Source organism: Oryctolagus cuniculus, chromosome 4 (assembly GCF_051225735.1).
Source record: "Oryctolagus cuniculus isolate XC-2025 breed Fujian yellow rabbit chromosome 4, ASM5122573v1, whole genome shotgun sequence".
NCBI lineage: Eukaryota > Metazoa > Chordata > Mammalia > Lagomorpha > Leporidae > Oryctolagus > Oryctolagus cuniculus.
In genome coordinates this window covers 76,656,854-76,683,268 of record NC_142870.1, presented here as the reverse complement: position 1 = coordinate 76,683,268, position 26,415 = coordinate 76,656,854, and the positions used below count along the sequence as shown (strand labels likewise).

Below are 26,415 nucleotides of genomic sequence, written 5' to 3'. Positions count from 1 at the left end.
TCGTCCAAAGCCACCAGGCTATTTAATAACAGGGTTCTGATTTCTAGCCCAGCTATTGCCCTTTGTTAATTCCCAGACTTCTAATGCCTTGGGTTGGCTGTGACCAAGTTGAACCACACGAAATTCCTGCGTTCTCAAAGAACCCTGCAGTCCAGGGGCCCCAGTCCGCACGGGGCGACCGAGTGGGCGGCGCGCCCATGACGCGCGGACCCACAGGCCAGATAACCAGTCTCCTGCGGCTGTTTACAGGGGCGGTCCTGGCGCCTGGGGGCAGGGCAGCAGCCTCCAGCCCCTATAAAGCCGAGCCGCCCGGGCCGGCCCCCAGCCAAAGGACAACGGAGCGGGCCCGGGACGGCTCCCCCAGCGCCGCGCGCCCCCACGCCGCCCTGATCTCAGGCCGCCCGCGCCGTGCGCCACGTGAGGCGGAGCCCGCCCCCGAGCAGCGCGCGCACCGCGGCGCCTCGCGTCGCGTGACTCGGCCAGGGCGCGCGGGGTTAGCGGCCGCCCGCGCCACTTCCGACGCAGCCGTCGGTTCAGGTTCCGGGGCGCAGCGGCGCGCCAGGCCTGGGGATCGCCGCGCAGGGCGGTGGCCAGGATGGAGGAGGCCGGAGCGGGGGTGGCCACGAACGGGGAAGCAGAACTGAACTGGTCCCGCCTCAGCGTGTCTCTCGAGACGCTCGAGTCGGAGCTGGAGGCGCGGGGCGAGGAGCGGCGGGGCACGCGGGAGGCGCTGCTGCGGCTGCTGCTGCCCCACAACCGTCTGGTGTCGCTGCCGCGGGCGCTGGGCAGCGGCTTTCCGCACCTCCAGCTGCTGGACGTGAGCGGCAACGCGTTGACCGCGCTCGGGCCGGAGCTGCTGGCGCTGCGCGGCCTGCGCACGCTGCTGGCCAGGAACAACCGCCTCGGCGGGCCTGGTGCGTTGCCCAAGGGCCTGGCCCAGTCCCCGCTCCGCCACAGCCTCCAGGTGCTCAACCTCAGCGGCAACTGCTTCCAGGAGGTGCCCCCCTCGCTGCTGGAGCTGCGCGCGCTGCAGACCCTCAGCCTGGGCGGCAACCAGCTGCAGAGCATCCCTGCCGAGATCGAGAACTTGCAGAGGTGAGCGGGGGCCCTGCCAGGGGCCGGGTGAGGGTGGGGGCTAGGAGAGCCTGGGGCGGGGTCTGGGGACCCCGTGACCCCGAGCCTGGGCGCCCTGCGTCTGTCATTAACTCTTCTTCCAGGCTCTCTTTTACCTGTTGGGTGGTCAGTCAAGCCCGACCGGCCCAGCAAATTGCAGTAAAGGTATCCTAAGATTGCGTTTGCAACACCGTTTGCTTGTTGCTTTTGATCTAAGCAGATTTGCGAAGCAGTTTTTTTCTCTTCTTCCTTAGGTGTGGAGAGTGATCTGAACTGCTACTCCAGATGGTGTAAATCTTACTTGCTCAAAAGCCTCGCTACCTATAGGTCAAAGGACATGCCCCTTAGCATGACCTGACTTTCCATTGCATTGCCAATTCTCTCTTCCCTGTAGCAAGAGAAGCACTGTTCGTTTGTGGAGCTCAGTGAGCCATGCACGTTCTCAGCATATAGGGGAAGCTGCCCGCAGGCACCCGGTGGCACCTAGTGGGTACTAAATAAGTATGTATGGAATAGATGCATTGTCTCTGCATGTGCTGTTCGCTTTGCCTGGAATGAGTTTTTTTGCTTGGCAAACTCCTATTCATCTTTCAGAACCTGTCTCAAGGGTCACCTCCGTGATTTCCTCCTTTAATGCTCCCTGGACAACTATTCCCTAAAGTGTGCTTCTGTACCTCATTCATCCCACCATTACCTTTACCTTACTGAATATTATTCCTTGTCTTTGGAGGCTGCCTGCCTCAACCTTACTGGATTTTTCAGTTAATGGAAGGAGGCAGAGACGCAAGATAAGAAAAGTCGCTAAAAGGTGCCCCAAGCGGGAGAGTGAAAACCGAAGGGTCTTCTGCTTTTAAAACATTTTCATACCCTTTCTTGAATTTTCAACAACAACAGGATCTTATCTCTGAATGAGACCTCAGAGTTAAGTGTAATGAGAAGACCATTGGTCTGGGAATAAGAACTCTTGGTGTCCCAGCCTTGGGCAAATCACTTAACATAGCCTACCATGGCTTCCTAATCTGCAAATGAGGCACTTGGACAAGATGTCCTTTTGTTCACCTTTCGGCAGATGCTGATGGAGTTGCTGGAGTTGCTGGAGTTGCTGACAGGTGTCGGGCACTGTCCCAGGTGCTGGGGGTGTGGTGGTGGACATGGTCTTCCCCTCATGGAGCTAACAAACCAGTGGAGAAGACGGACATTCAACAACTGACTATAAGCCTAATTATAATTACAATGGCTATAAGTTCTAGAAGACATGTAAGATGTCTTGAAACAAAATAGCAGGGAAACCTGACATATTTTGGTCCTTGAACAAGTGACATTTGAATTAAGCTTTTGAAGGGAGGCTAAGAATAACTGGGGGTGGCAGACATAGGGATCAGCCCTGTTGGAAGGAACAGCATATGTGAAAGCTCAGAGGCAAGAAGGAGAGTAGCCAAAAATCTGAAGGGTAGACATGGGACATACTAGGAAGTGATCTAGAGAGAAAGTGGCCAGTCAGGCCATGGTAGGTCCTGAGGGAGGTGGTGAAGTTTGGATTTTATTTCAAGTGCACACGGAAGAGTTCTAAGCACCTGTGTCTTGTTGCTGTGCAAGACTGAAGTAGGGAGAGGGTGGTGAGATGAGAGACAGTCGAGGCCATCCATTAGGGTGAGAGATGATGGCTTATGCCAGGATGATATCTGGAGAGATGGTAAGACAGAAAAGTGGGAGAGAGCTTTAGAGATAAAAGTGATAGGCCTTGGTTCCTTTGGATTTTAGTGTTAGGTGTTTCCAACCTTCTCAATTTGAATTTTCTCAATAGAAGAGGAACCCAGGGCAAGTGTTAGTTCCATGACATGGTTAAAAAGGTAGATAGGCAAATGATGCAGCAGGCTGTCATAGGTGCTCTAAATATATTTTTCCTGCCTTATTATTTTATAGGATATTATCTTTTTTTGAAGTGATATGTATTTTTATTTATTTCTTATTACCAAGAAGCCTTCTATTTAAGGAATACAAACATCATGCATTTCATATATACAGATTCAGGAACATAGTGATTCTTCCCACCCTACCCTCCTGCCCACCCATGCTCCCGCCCTTCTTCCTCCTCCCTCTCCTATTCCCATTCTTACTTTTTACAAAGATCTATTTTCAGTTAACTTTATACTCCTAAGATTAACCCTACACTAAGTAAAGAGTTAAAGAGTTCAACAAATAGAATGAAAAAAAAAAAAAAGACACTGTTCCTCAACAGTTGAGACAAGGGCTATTCAAAATCATCTCATCTCAAAGTATTGATTTCACTTCTATAGATTACCTTTTGGGTGCTCTATTAGTTACCACAGATCAGAGAGAATATAGAATATTCGTCTTTTTGGGACTGGCTTCTAAATATCCTTTTAATTCTCACAATGGTCTATGAGATAACATACACCCCTCCCCGCCTTTGAGAGGAAGAATTTGAGGCTCAGAGAAACAAAGTCACAAGATGGCAAATGTGTAGTAAGTGGTAGGACTAAATTTGGCCTCTGGAGTCTCTGACTGCAAGCCATGAATTTTCCACAGTGGCAGAGGAGGACTGGAGCCTGAATCTTTGAGCGACTGCTGTGCACTAAATGCAATCAGGGGCATTGATCACAGCATTGGTACGGCCTGCTTACCCCTGTTTTCTGAGCTGACAGCTGTGTACCTGTGTTTATTGATCATTGTGCCTTTGGCTCTAGGAATGTGGGATCTTTGTTATCAGTTTTTTCATTTTTCAGCTTTATGCTCTTATTGTTTTTTAGTGATAAAAACATTAGGAGTTTAGCCCATAAAGGGTCATGTAGAAATGTACTCCAAGAGATAGAAACAGCCTTGGTGATAGTCTGATTCAAACCCTGCCTCTGCACCCCTTCTTTTTATGGGTGATTGTTTCATCATTTATTATTGGTGACTTGCTTGAGGCCAGATAGCCACAGAGTTAGCTGATTCAATCCTCAAAGACTGCTAAATATTCACTACTAAAATACAGCATCAAAGTTTCAAAATGTAGAAGTAGGGGTTCAGTTATTTAAACCACGGGGTAACTGTTCAAGAACTCCATCTTCTCGAAGAAGATACATGAGTTCTCTAAGCCTCATTGGTGGGAGTTCTGATGTGTGGTATACCATGTTCATTCTTAAACCGGGTCTAGTGTTTTGGCAAATAAGAAGCTACCTGTCCTCTTTAAGAGCCATTGTTGGGGGCTGGCACTGTGGCATAGTGGATTAAAGCCATGGTCTACAGTGCCAGCATCCCATGTGGGTACTAGTTCAAGTGCTGGCTGTTTCACTTCTGATCCAGCTCTCTGCTAATGCACCTGGAAAAGCAGCAGGGGATGACCCAAGTCCTTGGGCCTCTGCACCCAAGTGGGAGACCTGGAAAAAGCTCCTGGTTTTTGGCTTGGTCCAGCTTGGTTGTTGAAGCCACTGGAAGAGTGAACCAGTGGATAGAAGATCTCTCTGTCTTTCCTCTTTCTCTGTAACTCTTGTTTTTCAAATAAATAAATAAATCTATTTTTAAAAAGCAATTTTTAAAAGAATGAGTAATAGATAATACAGGGACACTGACCTTTTTCTCCTATCCTTCATTTTTCCAGGAAGGAATAACAGATAAATGTTCTTGGTTTAACTGATGTCATTGATCTCTGCAGATTTAGCAGGATGTCTTTAGTTGTGGGGTTGGTTTTGCTTTTTTGGGGAGGGTACCTTGGTTTTTTAAAAAATTTTTATTTTTTTATTTACTTGAGAGGTAAGAGTTACAGACAGTGAGAGGAAGAGACAGAGAGTAAGGTCTTCCTTCCGTTGGTTCACTCCCCAAATAGCCGCAATGGCTGGAGCTGTGCCAATCCGAAACCAGAATCCAGGAGCTTCTTCCCGGTCTCCCTTGCGGGTGCAGGGGCCCAAGCACTTGAGCCATCTTCTTCTACTTTCCCAGGCCACAGCAGAGAGCTGGATTGGAAGAGGAGCAGCCGGGATTCGAAACAGTGCCCATATGGGATGCCGGCACTTCAGGCAGAGGATTAACCTACTATGCCACAGCGCCGGCCCCTGGTACCTTGTTGATATTTTCCCGTAGTGGCAAAACCTTAAAAAAAAAGAAAAAAGTTTCTGAAAGTTTACTTTTGAGGTATATCACACATGTAGTTTTTAAAAATAATAAACTTCATATCTTCTGGAGTAAATTAGGTTTTCAGTGTGAACTATAATGTTCTGAATCTAGATTCTATCCATCAAACTGAGTTATTCTTCGGCAAATGTAGTAAATGCAACTGTTTGGTATATGGGTAAACTTGCTGTTTTATAATGCTAAAAATTGTTATAATTTGTATTTTGACCATTTCTTCCTCTGAATTCTTACTCTTCATTATTCTTAACTCAGATATTAATTGAGGAAGAGCTTAGTAACTTATCACCCAATGAATAATAGACTTTATTCTTATCTATTTACTTATATATTTGGGAGGAAGACAGAGAACTCCCCATCTGCTGGTTCTCTCCCCAAATGCCTGCAACACTTGGGGCTGGGCTGGGACTGGACCAGAAGCCAGGAATTTAATCCAGGTCTCCTATGTGGGTGTCAGAGACCCAATCGCTTGAGGCATCACATCTGTGTCTTCCAGGGTTTGCACTGGTGGAAAGCTGGGGTCAGGGGTAGGAGCTGGGAGTCAAACCCAGGCATTTCGATGTAAGAAAGAGTTACCTTAACCAGTGGGCTAAGTGCTGCTTCATTGGTCAAGTTTTTATGAAAGAAAGGTAAGGCTGGTCTGTTCACACCAAACAGATAGGAAAGAAGTCATTCCATAAATGTGGTGAATGATTTTTCTGTACTTGTCAAACACCAAAAGAATAGAATTGTTCCAACCCTAATTAACAGAGGTGCAATGTTGGCAGATTACAGTTTTGCTTAAAATTCAACGATAGTTTCCTTCCTCCTTACAGAAAGTATGTTTGGAAATAGGAGCATATATTTTAGAAATCTCATTCTCACAAATCATTGAAAGATTTCAAGGCTCTAGAACTTTCGACATTACTTGAGTTTTAAATAAGTCTCAGAGTGTAACTTTAGTATTCTAGTTGTGTAATCTGGTTATTGATACCCATCAATTGCAAAACAAGTCTTAGGGTACATAATTTCAAAATTGTGTACTTGCTTTTATGTTTTAGAACTTTGGATCTTTCTCTGCCAAAGTCATAGCTACTTTTTGGAATCCTTTCTGTCTGTGTACTTTCTCTGCCCATTCCCATGGAGAGAAGACATTAAGTAGCAACTGACCACTAGAGACCAGTTTCTGTTCTTGTGTCTCAGCAAGTTTAGACTGCTATACAAAATAATAAACTGGGTGATTTATAAACAACAGGAATTTATTCTTAACAGTTCTAGAGGCTGGGAATTCCAAGATAGGAGTACTGGTAGGTTCCATGTCTAATGAGGGCTTACTTCTCCCTGTATCCTCATATGACAGAGAGGAAGCAGGCTCTCAGGATTACTACAAAGACACGAATCTCATTCACGAGGGTCTATCCTTGTAATCTCATTTAATACTAGGCACCTTCCAAAGACCCCACTTTGTAATACCACATTAAGGGGTAAAGTTTTGATTTGAATTTTGTGAGGACATATATGTTGACTCTATAACATTGGCCTAAGTACATAGAAAGGACACTCTTCCCTTCTTCACTTCAATTGTCATTGTTCCCCCAATAAACTATTTTGCAAGTTGTTTATCAGATCCTTTATTGAAACAACTTTCAAGTTTGTTAAACTTTTTTCCTCCAGTTAGTGTTCTTACTACCCTTTTTCTAGGATAGTTTCTGTGATTTAAACTCCAAATCATTCTATTCTATTCTATTCTATTCATTTTCATCATTGAAAAATAGGAACTTCTGAATAACTGAGCATTAGCTTATTCCATCTTCAATAGAGTCAAAAAGCCTTGCCTAGGAACTTTTTTTCACCCAGTGTTTAAGCCCTTACATAGAGGAGAATTCATGCAGTCAGTTGATGCTTGCTTGCTACAAGGTAGTCTTTGAAAGAGAAAAGGTAATATATCAAAAGTAACATATCAAATTAAAGTTGTCTGCTTACTTTTTCTGTTAAGTCTAAGAAGAGAAATGCAGTGTTGAAAAGTTTGTGCATAATCAGAAATGGGAAAAATCTATTAACAAAAAGAAGAACTTCAGATTCAAGTTGGCTTTGTCAGTCACCATAAATCAAGGAAGGTTATGAAAAATAGAAGAATTAATAACTAAAAGAATTAATAACTGAGAAAATAACTATTATAACAGTTCATAAAGGACTTTTCAAAGTATATTTCCTAACTTCAGAGAAGTAAAGGAAGGAAATTCATCAGTGAACCAAGAATAGGAAGTTTTAAAACAGACATTCATGAAAGGCTCAATTAGAATTCCTAGAAATGAGAAAACATACAGCAGTCTCCCCTTACCTGACATTTCATTTTCTTTGGTTCCCATTCCCTGTGATCAGCTGCAGTCTAAAAATAGTAAATGTAAAATGCCAGGAATAAGAAATATCTAGGATTGAAATTCTGTCATACTGAGTAGTATGATGAAATCTTGTGCCATCCTGCTCCAACCCCCCAAGGTGGGAACTGTCCAGTGTGTACCCTGGATACACCACCCATCAGTCACTTAGTAGCCATGTTGGGATCAGACCAGCTGTCACACTATCCATGCTTGTGTTCAAGTAACTTATTTTATAATTACCTGAAAACACAAGAGCAGTGATGCTGCCAATTCAAATAAGCCAAAGTGAAATCAGTGTTTCCTTTAGGAGAGAATGTGGAAGTTCTCAACTTAATGAAAGAAAACAGTTATTGCAAATAGCTGTGTAAGAACAAATCCATAAAACTGAAGAAGGAAAAAAATTTTTGCTAGTTTTGCTGTCACACCTCAGATGCTGAAGTTATTGCCACAGTGCATGGTGAAAGCTTAGTTGTGGAAAAGGTATAAAATTACAGAGTTCAGTCCTATGTGCAGTTTCAGGCAAGACTGGGTATCTTGGAACACATCTCCTGCTGATAAGGGAGGAGCTACTGAGATGATTTCACCAAAAGGGCTGATTGGTGGACTGAAATCATCTGAAGAGGGAATTCATAAGCTGAAAGCGCTTACCGAGGCGTCCTCCAGAATGCAGCACAAATGGGTAACTACAGAAGAGTTGAGATACGGAGGGTGCATTCTGACATTCAGACTGCTGAGAGCAATTCTAGAAAGAAAACAGAGACAATGAAATACAGTGTATGAAGTAAGTAATATTGGCTCAGATTTCCCACAATTAAAGAATGATTCTCTAGTCTGGTTATTTTGACAAATCATAGTATAGCTTTAGAATCGTAAAGCTAAGTAGAGAAAAATATGCTCAGCATTCCTAATGAGAACTGAGCAGATTATTGCATTTACGGAGGAAGAGTTGTACTAGTAAGATCATGAAGTAGCTAAAGAAAAGTGACTGCCAACCTAGAATTTTATGTCCAACTAAACTATTAGTAATAGCTGGCAGAGGGATAAAAAACAAACAGACAAAGGACTCAAAGATGGACACTGATGACTGCTAGCTGAAAGAACCACTAAAGGGTATACTTCAAGGAAAATGAACTTTAAAAGAAATAGCAAGAAACAAGGTGCAGAAACAAAGGTGAACAAGTAAATTGGCAAAAACACATTGATAAGTCCGAATAGTTATCTACTGGAAGTTATTTCCGGTCAATAAATTGCTAGAAAATCAAGGTAGAACTGATTGTAAAGATGATATGAAGAGAAGGACAGAGTGGATCATGGGTAAGTTTGAAAGTAAAAGAACACTCAAGCAAAATTGATGTGGGTAGCTGCTAGCAAAATAGAAATGCATGAACAGTTCAGAACAGTAGATGAGATGCAGACATTTGGCCCCACTGTTAAGATACCCACATCCCACATTGGGGTGCTTGGGTCCCAGTTCCAGCTCTGGCTTGTAATTGCAGCTTACTGCTGATGCAGACCCTGGAAGGCAGTAGTGATGACTCAAATATTTGAATTACTGCCACTCAAATGGGAGACATGGATTGAGTTCCTGACTCCCAGCTCTGGCCCAGCCCCAGCCAACTCAAGCATTTGGCGAACAGAGACTTAAATAGTTAAGCCATTACCTGCTGCCTCTCAGAATGTGCAGAAAGCTGCATCAGAAGCAGAGAAACCAGGACTGAAACCATACCCCCCAGTAAAGGATATGGGCGTCCCAAGTGCAGTCTAACTGCTGCACCAAATGCCACCTCCCAGTCCCAGTATTTATCCTGTTAAATGGTAGAATTGGGATTGAGGGGAATAAATAGCAAAAATAAAATTGGTAGGCAGTATTGAAAATCAGAGGAAACATTTCAGGGAAAATGGCCTAATTTAAAGGAACAAAGGAATGCTTTATATGAATTAAAGAACAGTTAAGATGTTTTAGTAGTCATGGGCTTGAATGTCTTTGTAATATAGCTTCTATTGAGTGAGAAGAGAGCAACACTTGACGGAACTCTGAGGGAAGAAGAAAGACCATGATTATGGTAGGAGACTAACCAGCAACACAAGAAGGCAAAATAATAATAAGAGAAACAAAAATGAATTGCTCAGCTTACAAGCTTGATGCTAGTAGCTATACATCCTTTTAATACATTTAAAACATGAACAAACACAGACCTTGTTTATGCCACAAAGGAACAAAGTTATGCAGACTATGTATTGACAACAGAGCTCCCAACAAATTCATGAGAAAATGCTGAGTAACCCATGAGGAAAATGGGTAAGTGATGTGAACAGGCAGTTCTCTGAAGAAAACATGTGAAAAATGCTGACCTTCACTAATAACAATGAAAAACTGCATATTGAAAGAACAGAGTAATACTATTTGGGGGAGTGCTATATTATGGCACAGAGGATTTCTCCACTTCCAATCCAGCTTTCTGCTAATGTGCAACCTGGGAGGCCACAGATGATGGCCCAGTACTTGGGTCCATGCCACGCAGTTAGGAGACCTGGATGATGGAGTTCCTGGCTTCTGATTTTACCTGGTCCAGTCTCAGTTATTGTGGGTATTTGGGAAGTGAACCAGTGCACAGAAGATCTCTCCCTTTTCCCCTCCTTTATCACTCTGTATTTTAAATTATGTATCTATTTATATTTTTTAAAAGAATGATACCACCAAGTACCTAAAAAAATTAAAGTGGGTGATAATAGTAAGTTTTGACAAAGTTACAGGTTTAAGGAATGCTCTTAAATGCTAACTAGGAGTTGTACATAGCTTCAGTTCTTCACGGCAACTTGGCTTTATCTACTAAAATTACATATTGTACTCCAGAGGCTGCCACTTCAGAGGGCGCTTCCCCTGAACCCTAGATTTTAAAGCTTTAAAGTTATCCCAGGTAATATACTGTGGAATTTTGGGTAATAGTTTAATAAACTTTTTTTTTTTTCACATGCAAAGATATTTTGAAAGTGATGGCTCTACTGAGTTAGCAGATTTAGCAGGAGGACCAAAGCAATATAGTCATGGAAAAGCTCTCTATATATGTGTGTATACATTTTATTTATTTGTATGTGGTGTAAGAGCTGAGTCTACAACTCCCTGCTAAACTATGTTAACTTATTGTTGGCAAGCAGGCTAATTACCTGTAACTTTTTTTAAAATTTTTTTTTATTTGACAGAGTTAGAGACAGAGAAAGGTCTTCCTTCCGTTGGTTCACCCCCAAAATGGCCACTATGGCCGGCGTGCTGCGCTGATCCAAAGCCAGGAGCCAGGTGCTTCCTCCTGGTCTCCCAGGCGGGTGCAGGCGCCCAAGCACTTGGGCCATCCTCCACTGCCTTCCTGGGCCACAGCAGAGAGATGAACTGGAAGAGGAGCAACCGAGATTAGAACCCGGGGCCCATATGGGATGCCAGCACCGCAGGCGGAGGTTTAACCAAGTGAGCCATGGCTCTGGTCCCCCTGTAACTTTTTTTAAAATGTTCTTGTTTGCATTTTTAAAAAAATATTTTATTTATTTATTTGAGAGGTAGAGTTACAGACAGAGAGGGAGAGACACTTTGCAAGTGGCCACAATGGCGAGAGCTGGGCCAATCCGAAGCCAGGAACCAGGAGCTTCCTCCAGGTCTCCCACGTGGGTACAGGGATCCAAGCTCTTGGGCCATCTTCTTCTGCTTTCGCAGGCCATAGCAGAGAGCTGGATCAGAAGAGGAGCAGCTGGGACTAGAACCAGCACCATATAGGATGTCAGCACTGCAGGTGGAGGCTTAGCCCATTATGTCACCGCGTTGCCCCTCTTTGCCTTTTTTTTTTTTTTTTTTTTAGATTTTTAAAATTTATTTGAAAGGCAGTATTACAGAGAGAGAAGGAGAGATGGAGATCTTCTATCCACTGATTCACTCCCCAAATGGCCACAATGACTAGGGCTGGGCCAGGCCAAAGCCAGGAGCTAGGAGTTCCTTCCTGGTCTTCCCTGTGGGTGCCAAGGCCCAAGGACTTGGGCCATCTGCTACTGCTTTCCTAAGCACATTATCAAGGAGCTGGATCAGAAATGGAACAGTCGGGATTCAAACCAGTGTCTATATAAGATGCTGGCACTACAGACAGTGGCTTAACCTGCTGCACCAATGCGCCAGCCCCTACCTGTAACTTCAATTCTACAGTAGTGGCCAATTTCACATATGAGGGTGCTTCAGAAGTTTCATGAAAAATGAAATTAAAGGACAATGTATGTTTTCCATGAACCTTTTGAAGATCTCTTATAATTTATTTAGACAGCCTCTGAAAAATGCCTTTACTAAGAGCAAAGAAGAAATATAGAGCTCTCAGAGGTGTTTTTCCATTTCCTGTCAGTGCATCGGAACCCAAGCATACCAGCATGGAATCCAGGATTCCTGTAATGTGTCCTTTCCAGTTTTGTACTGGATTCCTCAAGAATTGTCTGCTTCTGTTAAAAGGTGTATTCACTATCCATTAGAAGTTCTCTCCTCCAACCTGAAGTGTCCTCTCTTATTAACATGGGTTAAGGTCAACACCCAACTGTCTTTTCCAAGCAGTAATTCTGTGACCTTTTTTTCCTTCTCTTTTTTTGATTTCTGTATCATTTATTGATTCTTTCTCTTATTTTGGTAGTTTAGTCATGTGTATTGCTTATTTTTAGACTTTTTTTTTTTTAGGTTTTGTAATTTATTCAGTGAGAGAAATACCCAGGAAAGTGAGGGCTTTATTTAAGAGAAGGAGGAGTTTAGAAACTTAAGTTGGGTCCATACCAAGAAGAGAACAGGCCAGGAGCCAGGTGCGAGAAATCCACTGGCCAGAACCTTGCGGTGCAAAGCGAGTTGTTAGAAGTAGCCACAGGTAGCATAGTGGGTGGGCAGGAAAGCAGAGAGAGACGGCCCAGAGATGCAAGATGACAAGGGAGGGGCCCAGCCCACTCTACACCTTTTATGGGCTTCTAAAAGGAGAGTGGTTACAAAATCTAATCAGCAGGTGGGCATACACAGGTGGGGGCATTGTTTTCCAGCTCATGAATCTAATTGATTTAATCCTATCTGCCTGCCTATATCATCCCCCTCTCAGAGATTCCAGACCTTAATCTTAAGGGATGCTAAAGGGTGTAGAATCATCATATCTTCTATGGCTGCTTCCTGCTGATCAAGAGTGTCGGCTGTGCCTGTCCTGGGTCCGGAGACCCTCCCCATCTCATCTAACGAATTCTTTTCACAAGCTGTAGTGCTCTCGGGCACCACCAATAGCTGCTGGACTCATTTTATGTTTAACACTGACGTTGGTGTATTCTTCCTGCTTTGCTATAGAACAAGCTTCCTGAAGATTCCACTGTTTCTCTAGAGACTGGAAAAACCTAGTAAATCCTAAGCAAATGTTTGTTGAATGAATAGATGAAATGTGTTCATTGCAATAGATAATGAACTATCTTGTCCAACTTTATTTATTCATTTTGGTTTTCATTTATTTTTTTCAGTTTAGAATGTTTATATCTTGGAGGAAACTTCATCAAAGAAATCCCACCTGAATTAGCAAATTTGCCTTCTCTGAATTACTTGGTATTGTGTGACAACAAAATCCAAAGTGTGCCTCCTCAACTTTCACAGTGAGTAGTTTCAGACGATGTACATTCACACAGACATCCATGATTAGAAGTTATTATCCTGGATTCACTTGGTTTTTTTAAACATTTATTTTCTGAGAGGTGGGAGAGAGAGGGAGAGACAGAAAGGTCTTCCATCCTCTGGTTCACTCCCCAAATGGCTGCAGCTACTGGAACTAGACTGATCCAGAGTCAGGAGCTTCTTCCAGGTCCCCCACATGGGTAGAAGCATCTTCCACTGCTTTCCCCAGCCATAGGCAGAGAGTTGGATAGGAAGAGGAGCAGCCAGGACCCAAACTGGCACCCATATGGGATGCTGGTGCCATAGGTAGAGACAGCCTATCACGAAACAGTGCCCGCCCCTCCTGGATTTAATTTGTAAATGTAGAAAAGAGTTAGGTATTCTCAAGGTCAGTGATACATTATAATTACAGTTCTATGGTAAGCTGGGTTATTTATTTTTAATTTTACTTTCAAATGCCCTGATTCTTTCCTTGGAATATTTATTCAGCCTGTTTTCTATAACCAAAAAATAGAGTATCAGTTTGATGTAGATTTCTCTAGGTTTTGTGCAATTTTTCCCCTTTTTTTTTTCAAAATATTTATTTATTTATTTATTTGAAAGGTGGTGTTACAGAGGCAGAGGCAGAGAGAGAAAGAGTCTTGCATCTGCTGGTTCACTCCCCAAATGGCTGCAATGGCTGGATCTATGCCTATCTGAAGCCAGGAGCCAGGAGCTTCTTTCAGGTCTCCCACATGGGTGCAGGGGCCCAAAGACTTGGGCCATCTTTCACTGCTTTCCCAGGCAATAGTAGAGAGCTGGATTGGAGTGGAGCAGCCAGGACTCAAACCGGTGGTGGCTTTACCCACTACGCCACAGTGCCAGCCCCAATTTTTTTTTATTTTATAATTAATCAGAAGCACTTTTGTCTTAAAGGAGGCTTTATAATGTGAAAAATCTTCAGTTTTGTTATACCTGAAATCTTTGTTGTTTTTTAGTTCTCAGAATGATAAAGCATATCTCTCCAAAGTCTTTAAATTTGGCATTTACTTGTATATCAGCTAGCACATCAGAATAGTGTCAGTATTCGAAATTCTTTATGATTCCATGGGCTGCAGTCTTGCATGACATTTACAGATGTGTGCTCTGGACTAGTTTCAGTGCCTTTTAAGTTTACTTTCATTGACCTTACTCTTCATTTCTTGGTCTTATGGGGAAATCAAGCTCTGTACATCCATGCATACACACACATACATATATATGAACTTAGCTCCCTTGGTAGTATGTTGCTTACTGCCATTGATTTTTGAACTTTGTCCTTTCTAGGTTGCATTCACTTCGTTCCCTCAGTCTCCACAATAACTTGCTGACTTACCTGCCTCGAGAGATCTTAAACCTTATTCATTTGGAAGAATTGAGTTTACGAGGAAATCCATTGGTTGTTCGTTTTGTTAGAGATTTAACCTATGACCCTCCAACTCTCCTGGAATTAGCTGCACGGACCATTAAAATCCGAAATATTTCCTATACTCCCTATGATCTTCCTGGGAATCTTCTTAGGTACTTGAGTTCAGCCAGCAACTGTCCAAACCCAAAGTGTGGAGGTAAGTTAAGTTAGTGTTCCTGTTTCCTACTCAAAACTGTTTAAAAATTCGATGATGTAAGTATTGCTTTAACTGAGTCTTCTTTCAGAGAAAGTGGCTCTGTTTCTGTTCCCTCATCCTTTAACCATTTTCCCCAAAAGTGACACATTTCAGCCTCTGTGGATTTCTTTTTGAATTCTTGTCACAGTATTTTAGAATACATATACAAGAAAAATAGCCACAAAGTCTCATCCTGTCCCAGAACTGTCACAGATAATAAAGGGAGATGGGAAAATGGGAGGAAACACAAAGGAAGCATAAACGGTCCTAATTGTGTGAAAAGAATCTGAAATGTTGGCCACCCTTCACATTTATTTTAAGAACATTTTCTTAGACTCACCGTTCTGTGTATTGGACATAACAGGGTCCAATTAATTTATGATGTGTGAGAGTGGGCTGAGTGGGTGCCAGTTTCAGGATATACTTTAGAACTTTATATTCTTTTAAATCCATTTTTTCACAATATCTTGAGTTTGAGGCATTTGGGGAGTTAAACAAGTTATTTACTTATTTATTTATTTATTTTTTAACAGGCAGAGTGGACAGTGAGAGAGAGAGACAGAGAGAAAGGTCTTCCTTTTGCCGTTGGTTCACCCTCCAATGGCCACCGCGCTGATCCGATGGCAGGAGCCAGGAGCCAGGTGCTTTTCCTGGTCTCCCATGGGGTGCAGGGCCCAAGCACCTGGGCCATCCTCCACTGCACTCCCTGGCCACAGCAGAGAGCTGGCCTGGAAGAGGGGCAACCGGGACAGAATCCGGCGCCCCAGCCGGGACTAGAACCTGGTGTGCCGGCGCTGCTAGGTGGAGGATTAGCCTAGTGAGCCGCGGCACCGGCCTAAACAAGTTATGTAATGTAAGGCAGAGTGAAAGAAGTATCCCAAGGAGTTCAAAATTCTGTTGACTATCTGCAGAGGGAGAAAATGTATTTAATTGGATTTGAAAAAGATGAGAAGATTGTTGCGGTTTGGGATAGATTTTGATAGGATCAGATTGACAAAGGAAGCTTCTCGGGGAGATGACAAAGTAGAGCTACAACATATGGTGCAGAATGTTGGATGGGTGATAATTTGGCTCAAATGTATAGTTAAGTAGGTAATGGGAGACAAGAGTGAGTAGATAAATTGAGTCCAACTTGTACAGGGCCTGAAGTGCCAAGGTGTATGGGTGAGAACTGGTGCTGATAACAACTCATGTTATTTTGGTTTCTTCATAAAAGACAGCTTTGAAAGGGAAAGACCAGTTTGAAAGGGATAGAGAAAGGTTTTACTGTTGAAAGGTAAATGTAGGTAGTGAGAAAATGCTGCGTAATGACAGTCAAAACCAGATGAGATGTTTCCTGAGTCTTGTCTTGTCTTGAAACTGTTATAAGGTTAGAAGCGAAGAAAATTATTAAGTAAAAGATAAAGACACTTACGGGTTAAAAAAGAAAAAAGGCACTCCTCACCACCTGCTCTGGGAAGTGGAAGCTGGGCTGCTGTGCCTGCACGGGAGTGTGCAGCGTTTCTCTGCAGTCCTCTCCTGAGTGACTTTGACAGTGGCAGGAGAACAAGCCGGATGGCGTCTACGCCAGACTCTCAGGACAGATAGTCTAAATCTAATCTCTGCTTTTAATTCATCCTTTCCTGGAAAAAGACCACTGCAAGAATTTTCCTTTCTCTCATAAATGATTTCTTTTTTTTTTTTTTTTTTTTTTTTTTTTTTGACAGGCAGAGTGGACAGTGAGAGAGAGAGAGACAGAGAGAAAGGTCTTCCTTTGCCGTTGGTTCACCCTCCAATGGCTGCCACGTACTGCACTGATCCGATGGCAGGAGCCAGGTACTTCTCCTGGTCTCCCATGGGGTGCAGGGCCCAAGCACCTGGGCCATCCTCCACTGCACTCCCTGGCCACAGCAGAGAGCTGGCCTGGAAGAGGGGCAACCGGGACAGAATCCGGCGCCCCGACCAGGACTAGAACCCAGTGTGCTGGCGCCGCAAGGCGGAGGATTAGCCTAGTGAGCCGCGGCGCCGGCCGTCTCATAAATGATTTCTTTATTGTACTGATATATCTTAGGAACAAAAATGCTTTTTTTTTAAAGATTTATTTTATTTATTTGAGAGAGTTACAGAGAGAGGTAGAGACAGAGAGAGGTCTTCCATCTGCTGGTTCACTCCCCAGATAGTCACAACAGCTGGAGCTGCGCCGATCCGAAGCCAGGAGCCAGGAGCTTCTTCCAGGTCTCCCACGCGGGTGCAGGGGCCAAGGACTTGGGCCATCTTCTTCTGCTATCCCAGGCCAAGCAGAGAGCTGGATCGGAAGAGGAGCAGCCAAGACAAGAACCGGCGCCCATATGGGATGCCGGCATTTCAGGCCAGGGCTTTAACCCGTTGCACCACAGTGCTGGCCCCCAAAAATGCTTTAAAAGTTACCAGTTTAAAATTTTAGAGAATACATAGAATGAACCATCAGAGACATTTTCATTAAATGAGAGTAATGTATTTTGTAAGATGTTTTCTCTTTGTGTAGGCTGAGATCTTACAGATGACTAGCTAGTATTACGCTGTTGAAGCTCACAGTAACTCCACAGTTATTTCTTCCATCTGTTTTTTGGAAGCCTACACATTTTAGGATATTTACTATCAGTCTATTGAGTGACCATTTTATTGAATTTATTTACTTCCCTAATTTGTTCAAAGTAATGTAGCAGGAATTTTCCCTTTCAAACCAAGAGTTAATACCAGGATCAGAAAACTACGAGGTTAATTGAGAAGGATCGGTGGCTGCATTGGGGTTGGGGAGAATAGAAATCGCTGTTTCTCCTTTGCTTGGACCACCTTGTTGTTTTGGTCCTTTGCGTGATAAACACACAGAAATTGGGAAACGTAGTTAGAATATAAAGGTTGAAATTCCTCTCCAGAGAGGCGACAGGACCCGGAGTTCTAGATGGAGGTATTTCAGAGATGCGCGGTACCTTCACAACCAGCTGGGACCAGGCGCACAGCAGCTGCCCTTTCCCTTAGCGGAGGGCCGCGGTTCTGGGATCAGGAGAGTTGAATACTAGTTTCTGTCTGCCTGACAGTATGTAATTTTGTGAAAGTCAAGGGACATGATGTGTGAAACAGCTTTGAAGCCTGTAGATTTAGAGCCTCAGGAAATTAAGAGGAATTTTGTTTGTTTCAAGTTTTCCTTCCCACTGTGCAAGAGCCGGAGAATTAAGAACCATCTCTTTTCTGCAGATTTTGTGTAGAATAATTCCTTGCAATAGTATTAAAAGAGTTTATGTTTTTATTTTGTTTTATTTTAGTTTCCTGACTGTAGGGTGGTACCAAAGGGGTGCCTTGGGGGAAGAAGGGAGGGTACTTTAGGTATCCTATGATCTCTGTCAGCCACTGCTCCCACCCCCGTCACCCAGAGAACAGAAGCCAAGTAAACAGTGTGCTTTCTGTTCCAGCTCCCTTTAAGATAAATCCCCTTGACCTTTTCTTTGCAGCCTTTTCTTTGTAGCAAAATTGCTACCCCACGATCTTCCAATTTTTGTGTACTCAGCTATGGGAACAACTACTGCTTCTGCTTAAGATTCACAAGGGGGAACACTCTATGTGACATTTCTCCACAGTGATGGAGAAAGGCCTGACAAACTGTGGCTCTTTGCTTTGTAATGATTACCTTGCATTCCTTCTCTCTAGGAGTCTACTTTGACTGCTGTGTCAGACAAATTAAGTTTGTGGACTTCTGCGGGAAATACCGCCTCCCACTGATGCACTACTTGTGTTCGCCAGAATGCTCGTCCCCTTGCAGTTCTGCCTCTCACAGCTCCACGTCCCAGAGCGAGTCCGACTCAGAGGATGAAGCTGGCGTCGCTGCACACAGGATGCAGAAAGTTCTTCTTGGCTGAAAGGGGGAGCGGCGTGGTGTGAAACGCAGGACACTGACGAAAGGCGGGGAGAAAAACTGGAGCTGGAAGTCCACTGGAACCCTTTCCTTCATCCTGAGTGTCTGTGACAGAGGCGGGCATGTTGTGAAAGAGTCTGGGTGTCGTCTGCATATTCAGCAGGAACAAGTCCATTCCATGGATGGATTCTTGGGATGTAATTCCCTGTGAATGGCAGTTCCAAATCTGGCTGGTTACAGTTTTGACTCGAGTTTTGAATGACCCAGGCAGAAGGGTACATTCTGCAGAGCATTGCTAACCTAAGCCGTGAATTCTATAAATTGTTGCAGTAGAGATGAAGAAATTATCGGCTATTAGAGTTCCCCTGGGGTTTAGCTTGAACACCATACCACAAACAGGATTCACCCTCTTATTTTGCCCATAGGTATAGAGTACAGAGCTGTTCAGATAAGCTCAGAGATAGTTACATAGGACTGAAACCTTTCGACCAACCAACTCATGAAGTAAGGAATAGAACTTCTAAATGGGCTGTTAAAATTCTTCAGTGCTTCTCTGTTGTTCTGTGTGATTGTTACTAGTCTTATGTAATTCAGCAGTGACTTTTATAGTGCCTTAATCCCAGCAAGAGTATTAGCAGTTTCTTCAAGAAATAATGCCAGAGCAACCTGTACCCTGACATACTATGCAAGACACTGTACAATATGCTTTAACAGAATACGTAAACTGTGTTTAGCAGCTAAGCTCATAGCCAGCTTAACTTCATTTTTGTTTGTTTAAGCTTGCAGTGCCCCCTTTTAAGCATTCTACTTTTACATTTAATGGAAGGCCACAGTCTTGACAATGTGTTCATTGTAACATAGAAGATTTTGACAGAAAAATTTAGAAGAGATGTGAGCTAGGAAAACTGCTTTATGTATTGCATTAAATAAGTGGGGAAAAGATTTAACAGTCAAATATTACTCCTTTGTCTCACATACTGAACTATAGCTGTCTTTAAAAGAAAAACTAATACATCTAGAAAAATAAGACAAGCCAAATACATTTGGGAGCAGAAGCCGTTTTGTGTTTAGACACAGTAGAACAGTTTCCAAAACTAGCTTAGTCATGGAATGAAAATAAAGTACTTGTAAAACAGAAAAAAATATTAACTATATGATACCCTTAAAGTATAGCAGAAAAATAGTTCTACAGATTAGTTTTAGAAATTAAAGGTTTACTAACTAGTTTAATACTCAGTAAAATTGAATAATAGTATAACTATAAGTTGGAATTATAAAATACACAAGCTTTCTAGTAGTCATTAAGTAGCCAGCTTGCAATAACACGATGGTTGTTGGTAAATGTTAAATACACAGGTCAGATGTGCACCAGAACATCAGATAATCTCTTTTCTGATGACTGTGCACATCATTTCTTAAAAGCAGATTGTTGTATAATAATGATATATACTTAGGTTGTATTCACACATGTTACTTTTTAGAACATATAGTGTAGAGTAGTTCAGGGTTTATGTGTTTATTTGTATGTTCATTCATGAAACATCATGAAAGTTTCATGAACTGCAGTTATGAAACGCTGCTATAGTGAATCCCTTCACCTTTACCCTGTTACAATGTAGGAAGATTCTTTTTTCCTGTTGATTTAGAATTTTCTGAATATGTCTATAAGAAGTCTAGACTGTTTCTAGTGCCTAGCAAAGTAGTTCATGAAAGTAAGTCTTTGCTTACTTCTTCCCCATGTGAGCTGCAACAACCTGCACACTGCACAATTTATGAAAAGTAAAGATGACTTAGGCATGCTTAAGTGGTTAACCTAAATTTTTTGTAAGTAAGTGACTTAAAAATATATATTACATTTTCACAAAACATGAATGTATTTGTAGTAAAATACTCAAATTGAAGACCAAATTTTTCTGACTTAATTGCCTCTACTAATTGCTTTTCGGATGATTACCAGCTTGGCCTAAGTAGCAGCTTAAATAATGTTCAAAGAGTTGATCAATGTAAAATAAATGAGTAGATATGTAAATGCAGCACTTACATGCCCTTCCCAGCTTCCTAGAAAGAAGAGGGATTACTTAATCTTTTACAGATGAAAGTAAGCGTGCCAGAAACAGTTTCTAGTCTTTGCCATTATAATTTAGATATATACCATAGTGTTCTCTCAACAAAATATTTGTTGTTTTTTAATATGTCTAGTTGAAAAATCTATGATCAGTGTGTACCTACCAATTTTTAAGTTTTAGTGAAATTTACATTGTACTTTAATTTTGTCTTTTTAAAATCTTTGGTCTTTTACAAGAGCTGCTAATAATTTCTAAGGTTGTTTCTTTACTGTCTTTTTTCATAATTGATGATTATAGGAATTAATGAGAAGATGAGATCCAAGGGTCCGGATCTTTTAGAAACTAGATGATCAGCTGCCAAGTCAGCTAGCTATGTGTTTAAAATGATAGACTGTCTTTTTAGTTGCTTAGTCACGTTTGTGTTTAACCATAAATAATAAACTTTCATTGTTTTTTTAACAAATTCACAAAATCAGCAGTCTAATTTTCAAAATGAAAAAAGGTTTTGATGTGGCTACAGTTGGACAATTGATGCCCAAAGTTTCTGTGGCTAAAATGACTCAAAGATTAATGTACTCAGAATGGTAATATTTGAAATTCAAATAGATATATTATACATTCTTAGTAATCCTTATTCCTGGCATCTAGTTCTGTCAGCATTATCAGAATGATTTTGACAGATAACCCTAAGATTTTAGGAAGTAGGAAGATTAGCTAGTGTGTTATTTTGATTCCATGGTGCTGAGGATTGGCTGATGCAATAAGCAGCTGTCAGAGTTCTCAGTCTTCCCTGCGTCTGAGTAGTAGTGATAAAACCAAAAATATTATTTTACTGAAGGTGTCTTATTCCAGAATTCTTGCTATTTAGAACTTTAAATTGTCCACCTTTAAAGCAAACACTTGCATTGTATACTGTGCCTTAACCTTGAGAGATTTTGTGTTGGTGTAAAGGAAGATGAAAGGTTGTCCACAGTGGTCCAGTGTAAGCAGCAGACCTGTGCAGTCAGACTTTGTTAAATAGCAAGTGCGAACAAAAGATGAGTAGGAAAAGGCTGATTGTTAGAGTAGTCATCGAAATAAGTTTTTAAAAACAACAAAAAGGAATAGAAGAATCCCCAGATACCCAGACTTATTCCTGAGTCAACCTTGAAGTAATAGTGAAATGTTTTACAATTAAGTTATTAGCTAGCTGATTGATTGCCATCCAAAAGCCTGTCACTAAATTTTATTTGGAGACAAATTTATGTGGAGATAGTCCACATCTCTGTAGTGAAGAGCCAACAGATAATAGGATTTTCATACAGCCAACCTTGGTCTTCCCAAAGGGAGAAAGGAATACCTCATATACCTGGAATTTGCGGTCCAGCAAGTAGACTTGGTTAATGTTCACCTGTTGCTGTGTAAAAAAGAAAAAAAAATACACTAAACAAATGATACAAATAAATTTTATCTTTTAAAGCATTTTAGTAGTAGCTATTAATATAAAAACTGATGGTTATTATTCCTAAATCTTTACAAGACTCCTTGTAGAAAAAACTTTAGAGTGTATACATAAAACGCTAAGTTGCATTTAGTTAAAAATACTAATTTTTACCTGAACGATCCCCCATCTTCCCATCTAAAAGTCACGATTTTATTGTGTCATTATAAATACTAGTCTGCATTTAGCCCAAATAATGAGCTTTTAAGTTGTGCTGGGCATTTAACAATGGTAAAGGCTATTATGTAGGTTTTTAGCCCCATAACCTGTAATACATAGTTCTAATTCTATCTGTATTGAAAAAAAGTTCTTGACCTTCATTATCCCTAATATAAACACTATAACCTGTATAAACATGAGTTTAATAGTATGCAATTTTGTATTTTCATTGTAATCATGATTAAAATAACATTGTCTTTAGTTGCAGTCACAATCTACGTGCCTTAAATCCTCTTCTCTAGACCCAAAGTTTGTGGAACTGTATCACTGAGTAACTTGTTTGTGCCTCATGGCCTTGTACATTTGACTTGAGGGATACTGTGATCCTGAGAGATCATTTTCCCTAAAACTGGGGCCTCGTGTGTTGGAGTCAAAGACGTCCCACTGGAGGGGGAAACTCTATCAAGTGTATTGTTAGAGGAGGTCAAAGCCATAAGGATCAGGGTACCCTGAAATGAAATCAGTGAAAAGACATATTCCTTATAAATTAGTCTATTTTAAAAATTTATATGATGCCATCAAAGGCTGACGACAGTTCCTGACGAACTTCGTATTAATAGTATCATGTGAAGATACTAGGGAGGCCTCGTATATTTTGCCACTGGTTTTCTTTGTAATATAAGCTGAAAGGCAGGTATGTTTTAGTATTTGTCCATGTAAATATCTCCATTTGTTTTCTGTTTAGCCTTGGTCTATATTTGCTAAGATTTAATGTTAACAATAACCCACTGACAACCATTACACATTATTGAACACTCACAGGGTAATACTGATTTGGGTGCTACTAGACTTTTACCTAGCATTGGTCAGTCTCAGTCTTGTAAGGGACAGTATTCAATCTAGTAAATATTAAAATCTGTTAGATTAATGAAGGTTATTTATATACTGTCTTACCAAAAGCCATGGTGAAGAGACCATCTGCATTCATTAGAACTTAACTTTGTTCCTTTGGCTGTGAATAATTTGGATAAAAATGTCTTATTCTGAATTCCAGCTATTGGGAGAAATGGGATAAAATTCATGTTGCTGTTGCTGATATTGCAAACACATTATTAAATACATTAATTCTGTCTACAACTGTTGTTTAAGAGACTTTTTATACTAAGTTATCTGGTTAACATTGATGTGTTGTGAGAAAGATATTAACCTCAATAGTCACACTACAGCATGTACCTATAGCTGAGGTTTGTTGCATTCCTGAGCCCACTTTGTATTCATGAAAAACAAAAAACATGATGGTAGAAAATTTTAGGATAACGAATAAATAGGGTTTGGGACTTCAAAGAATCAACAAAGAATACTGAAAATATATTGACACTTACTTTGGTCAGATTACTTTTTATGATCTGATTTCTTCATTTTCTGTATTTGAGATCTTATGAATTTATATCTGTACACATAGATAATTAAAAATAGCAAGAAATGTAATTCAGCATGATTCAGAAATTAAGTTTTATTTTCAGGATACGATAGCTTATTGTACCAAATTGATATAATAGTAAATGCTCAAAATATAATAAGCTACTTCAATTCTAGTACCTCCTTTCCCTATATTCTTTCCCTGGACTTGGAGAAGAATGTGATCTTATATTTAACTAACAATGTGTATGACTTATGCCTTTTCAAACATTGTGCCTTATTAAAAGTTTTCTTGAAAGCCAATTTTATATTTTCGAAAAACAGTATTTCAATATTAATTGACAAGCATTTCCTTTTAAAGAAATCTAAAATCCTTATAATGTTTGTATTTACCTGATTACTTGTTATATCATTGCTTATCTGTTTATTGACTTTATTCAATACAAGAATTTGTACATTAAGCATGTATTAGTGTTTACTCTCTGTGCTAGATGCAAGGGATAAAAGATGAGGTAGACCAGACCCCTCTCTGCTAGTGCTCCTGTATATACAGTCTCCACACAATAAGGGATGCCTACTGTAGTAAGTTGGTGAGGTCATCTTGCCAAGGCCAGTTACTTCATGCATGTAATCGAGAATCCTGCAGTCTTAATCCGGAGTAATACAGCACTAACTGAGCACAGTGATACTACGACACTTCACACTGTCATTCTCTACTGCCGTTTGGTGACCTTAGGACACTTGAATCTGGTTTCCAGAGTATGTGGTTGGTTATGAGTTGGGGTAAATGGGTTGGGTATGAAGGATATATTCTTTGAAAAATAGCTCGTTTCAAATTTGCTGAGAAAAAGCTCCGAATTTCCCTGTTAGTATATAAGAAGACTTCTTAGTGAAGATAGGACCAGAAAATTGAGGAGCAAGAGAAACAACAGAGCATAACTGATCTCTCTTCATTTTCAAAGGAAGAAACTACTCCAGCCCACACAATTCTCTTTAGAATTAGTACTACAAGGAAATTTTATTCAGTGATTTGCCTGTCTCACTGAAGATACCAAATAGAAGGCTGGAACATTTTATGGGATGTCTGAGATTAGGGCATGCCCCATCCATCACACTGGTCACTACCAGCTTTGTGAATAATTCATCAGCATTCACTAGAGTGTTAGAAGAATCCTTTGAAGTCTAAAATTGATGTACATGTTTGAGAAATGGAAAAATTCAAAAACAAGCTTGACCAAGACTCCCGATGACAATCTTTAACCCAGGCCTCTGGATTCTCACTTCAACACTGTTTCCCTTATATAAGTAATGACAGGAAATCAATAAGCTTATCAATACTCTTATTGTATAGTTATTATGTAGTTGTTAAGTGGTATATTGAGCCTACCAGCATTGAGGTGATGCTGGCTGCACTATATCTCAGTGTGCCCAGAGTTTAAGACCAGGTGGGAGGCCTTGGGTAAGAACAGATATCTGGGTAACTCTACAAAGAACACTCAAGAGCTCACCTTTTTAATTTTCATGACACTATTGAGGAAGTACTAGATTTGGTAAAGCTTGTTAGTATGGTTAGTCAAAGCCTTCCCCTTTCTCCTTAGAGTTTGAAATCAGTCAGGAAATTGTCATAGATCTGAGAAGTCTAAATGTCAGCTTTATCATCAGGATTCAGCTTATATTCCTCCATTAAATTGACTGTAACCAACCACAAACACATGCCTCCTACATACCATTCTCCCAGGCACACAGAACACAGCACTTTGGGTGAGTAAATGCAAAGAATAGGTCAAATCTTAAACCCCTTAGTGATGGCCAGTAGAGAAACCTGGACCAATTATCTTTAGACCCTGGCCATGCAGGCAGACCACAAGGAGAAGAAAGCTCCTCTGGGCAGCTGTCTCAACCCTGGCTACTCATCAGAATCACCAGGGTGGGCGTTGTAGCACAACAGTTAACACACCACTCGGGATACCTGCATCCTATATCAGTGAGTTTGAATCCTTGCTCCACTCTGATCCAGCTTTCTGCTAACGCACACCCTGGGTTCCTGGCCCAGCCGTGGTTGTTGCAGGCATTTGGGGAGTAAACAAGCAGATGGAAGATTGTCTTTATCTCTGTGTTGATCCACTTGAAAATATATTTTAAAAAATAATCACCTACGTAGCTTTCAAAATATGCAGATGCAGGGACTTTATCCCCTGACAAATGATCTTGAAAGATGGATTCCAGGTTTCCATAGTTATAGGGGCTCCTTTAGGTGACTCAGTTGCCCAGTGAGGGTGATCATGCTTTAATAAGAGTTCCCTTAAGGTAGCCTAAGGTTGGTGGAGTAAGATTTTTTCAACAGGTGAATACATGGGACCGAAGTTATGAAGTAACTTGTCCAAGTTATCTTAGATACATAGTCACAGATCTGGGGCTAGAATCTACTTATCTTAAAAAAAAAAATGTTGTTAATTGCCTGCCTACTTTAGTACAGGCACTGATTGCTAATCTAGTGTTTTTTGCTTCTCCCTTCAATCACTTCTTTTTTTTTTTTTTAAATGAAAG

General features: G+C 41.2%; 1 protein-coding gene across 2 annotated transcripts; it reads left to right on the top strand.

The window, feature by feature from the left end:
* Positions 1–323: 323 nt before the first annotated feature.
* LRRC58 (leucine rich repeat containing 58) lies at positions 324–24,329 on the top strand. Of its 2 annotated transcripts, XM_002716657.6 has the most exons (4): positions 324–1,095; positions 13,107–13,235; positions 14,560–14,837; positions 18,540–24,329. In XM_002716657.6, exons 1-4 carry the CDS (start codon positions 596–598, stop codon positions 18,746–18,748), a joined length of 1,116 nt encoding a protein of 371 aa, XP_002716703.1. In that variant the 5' UTR covers positions 324–595; the 3' UTR covers positions 18,749–24,329. The 2 variants fall into 2 exon arrangements, with proteins under 2 accessions (XP_002716703.1, XP_089187884.1); XM_089331758.1 differs by lacking the exons at positions 13,107–13,235; positions 14,560–14,837; positions 18,540–24,329 and adding an exon at positions 1,368–1,645 and having other exon boundaries at positions 461–1,095.
* The last annotated feature ends 2,086 nt before the right edge of the window (positions 24,330–26,415 follow it).

Excerpts from the sequence above, each read along its gene's own strand:
- LRRC58 (XM_002716657.6), top strand. The coding sequence starts at position 596 with ATGGAGGAGGCCGGAGCGGGGGTGGCCACGAACGGGGAAGCAGAACTG. Across the intron at positions 1,096-13,106 it reads GAGATCGAGAACTTGCAGAG|TTTAGAATGTTTATATCTTG; the intron begins GTGAGCGGGGGC and ends TATTTTTTTCAG. Across the intron at positions 13,236-14,559 it reads GTGCCTCCTCAACTTTCACA|GTTGCATTCACTTCGTTCCC; the intron begins GTGAGTAGTTTC and ends TGTCCTTTCTAG.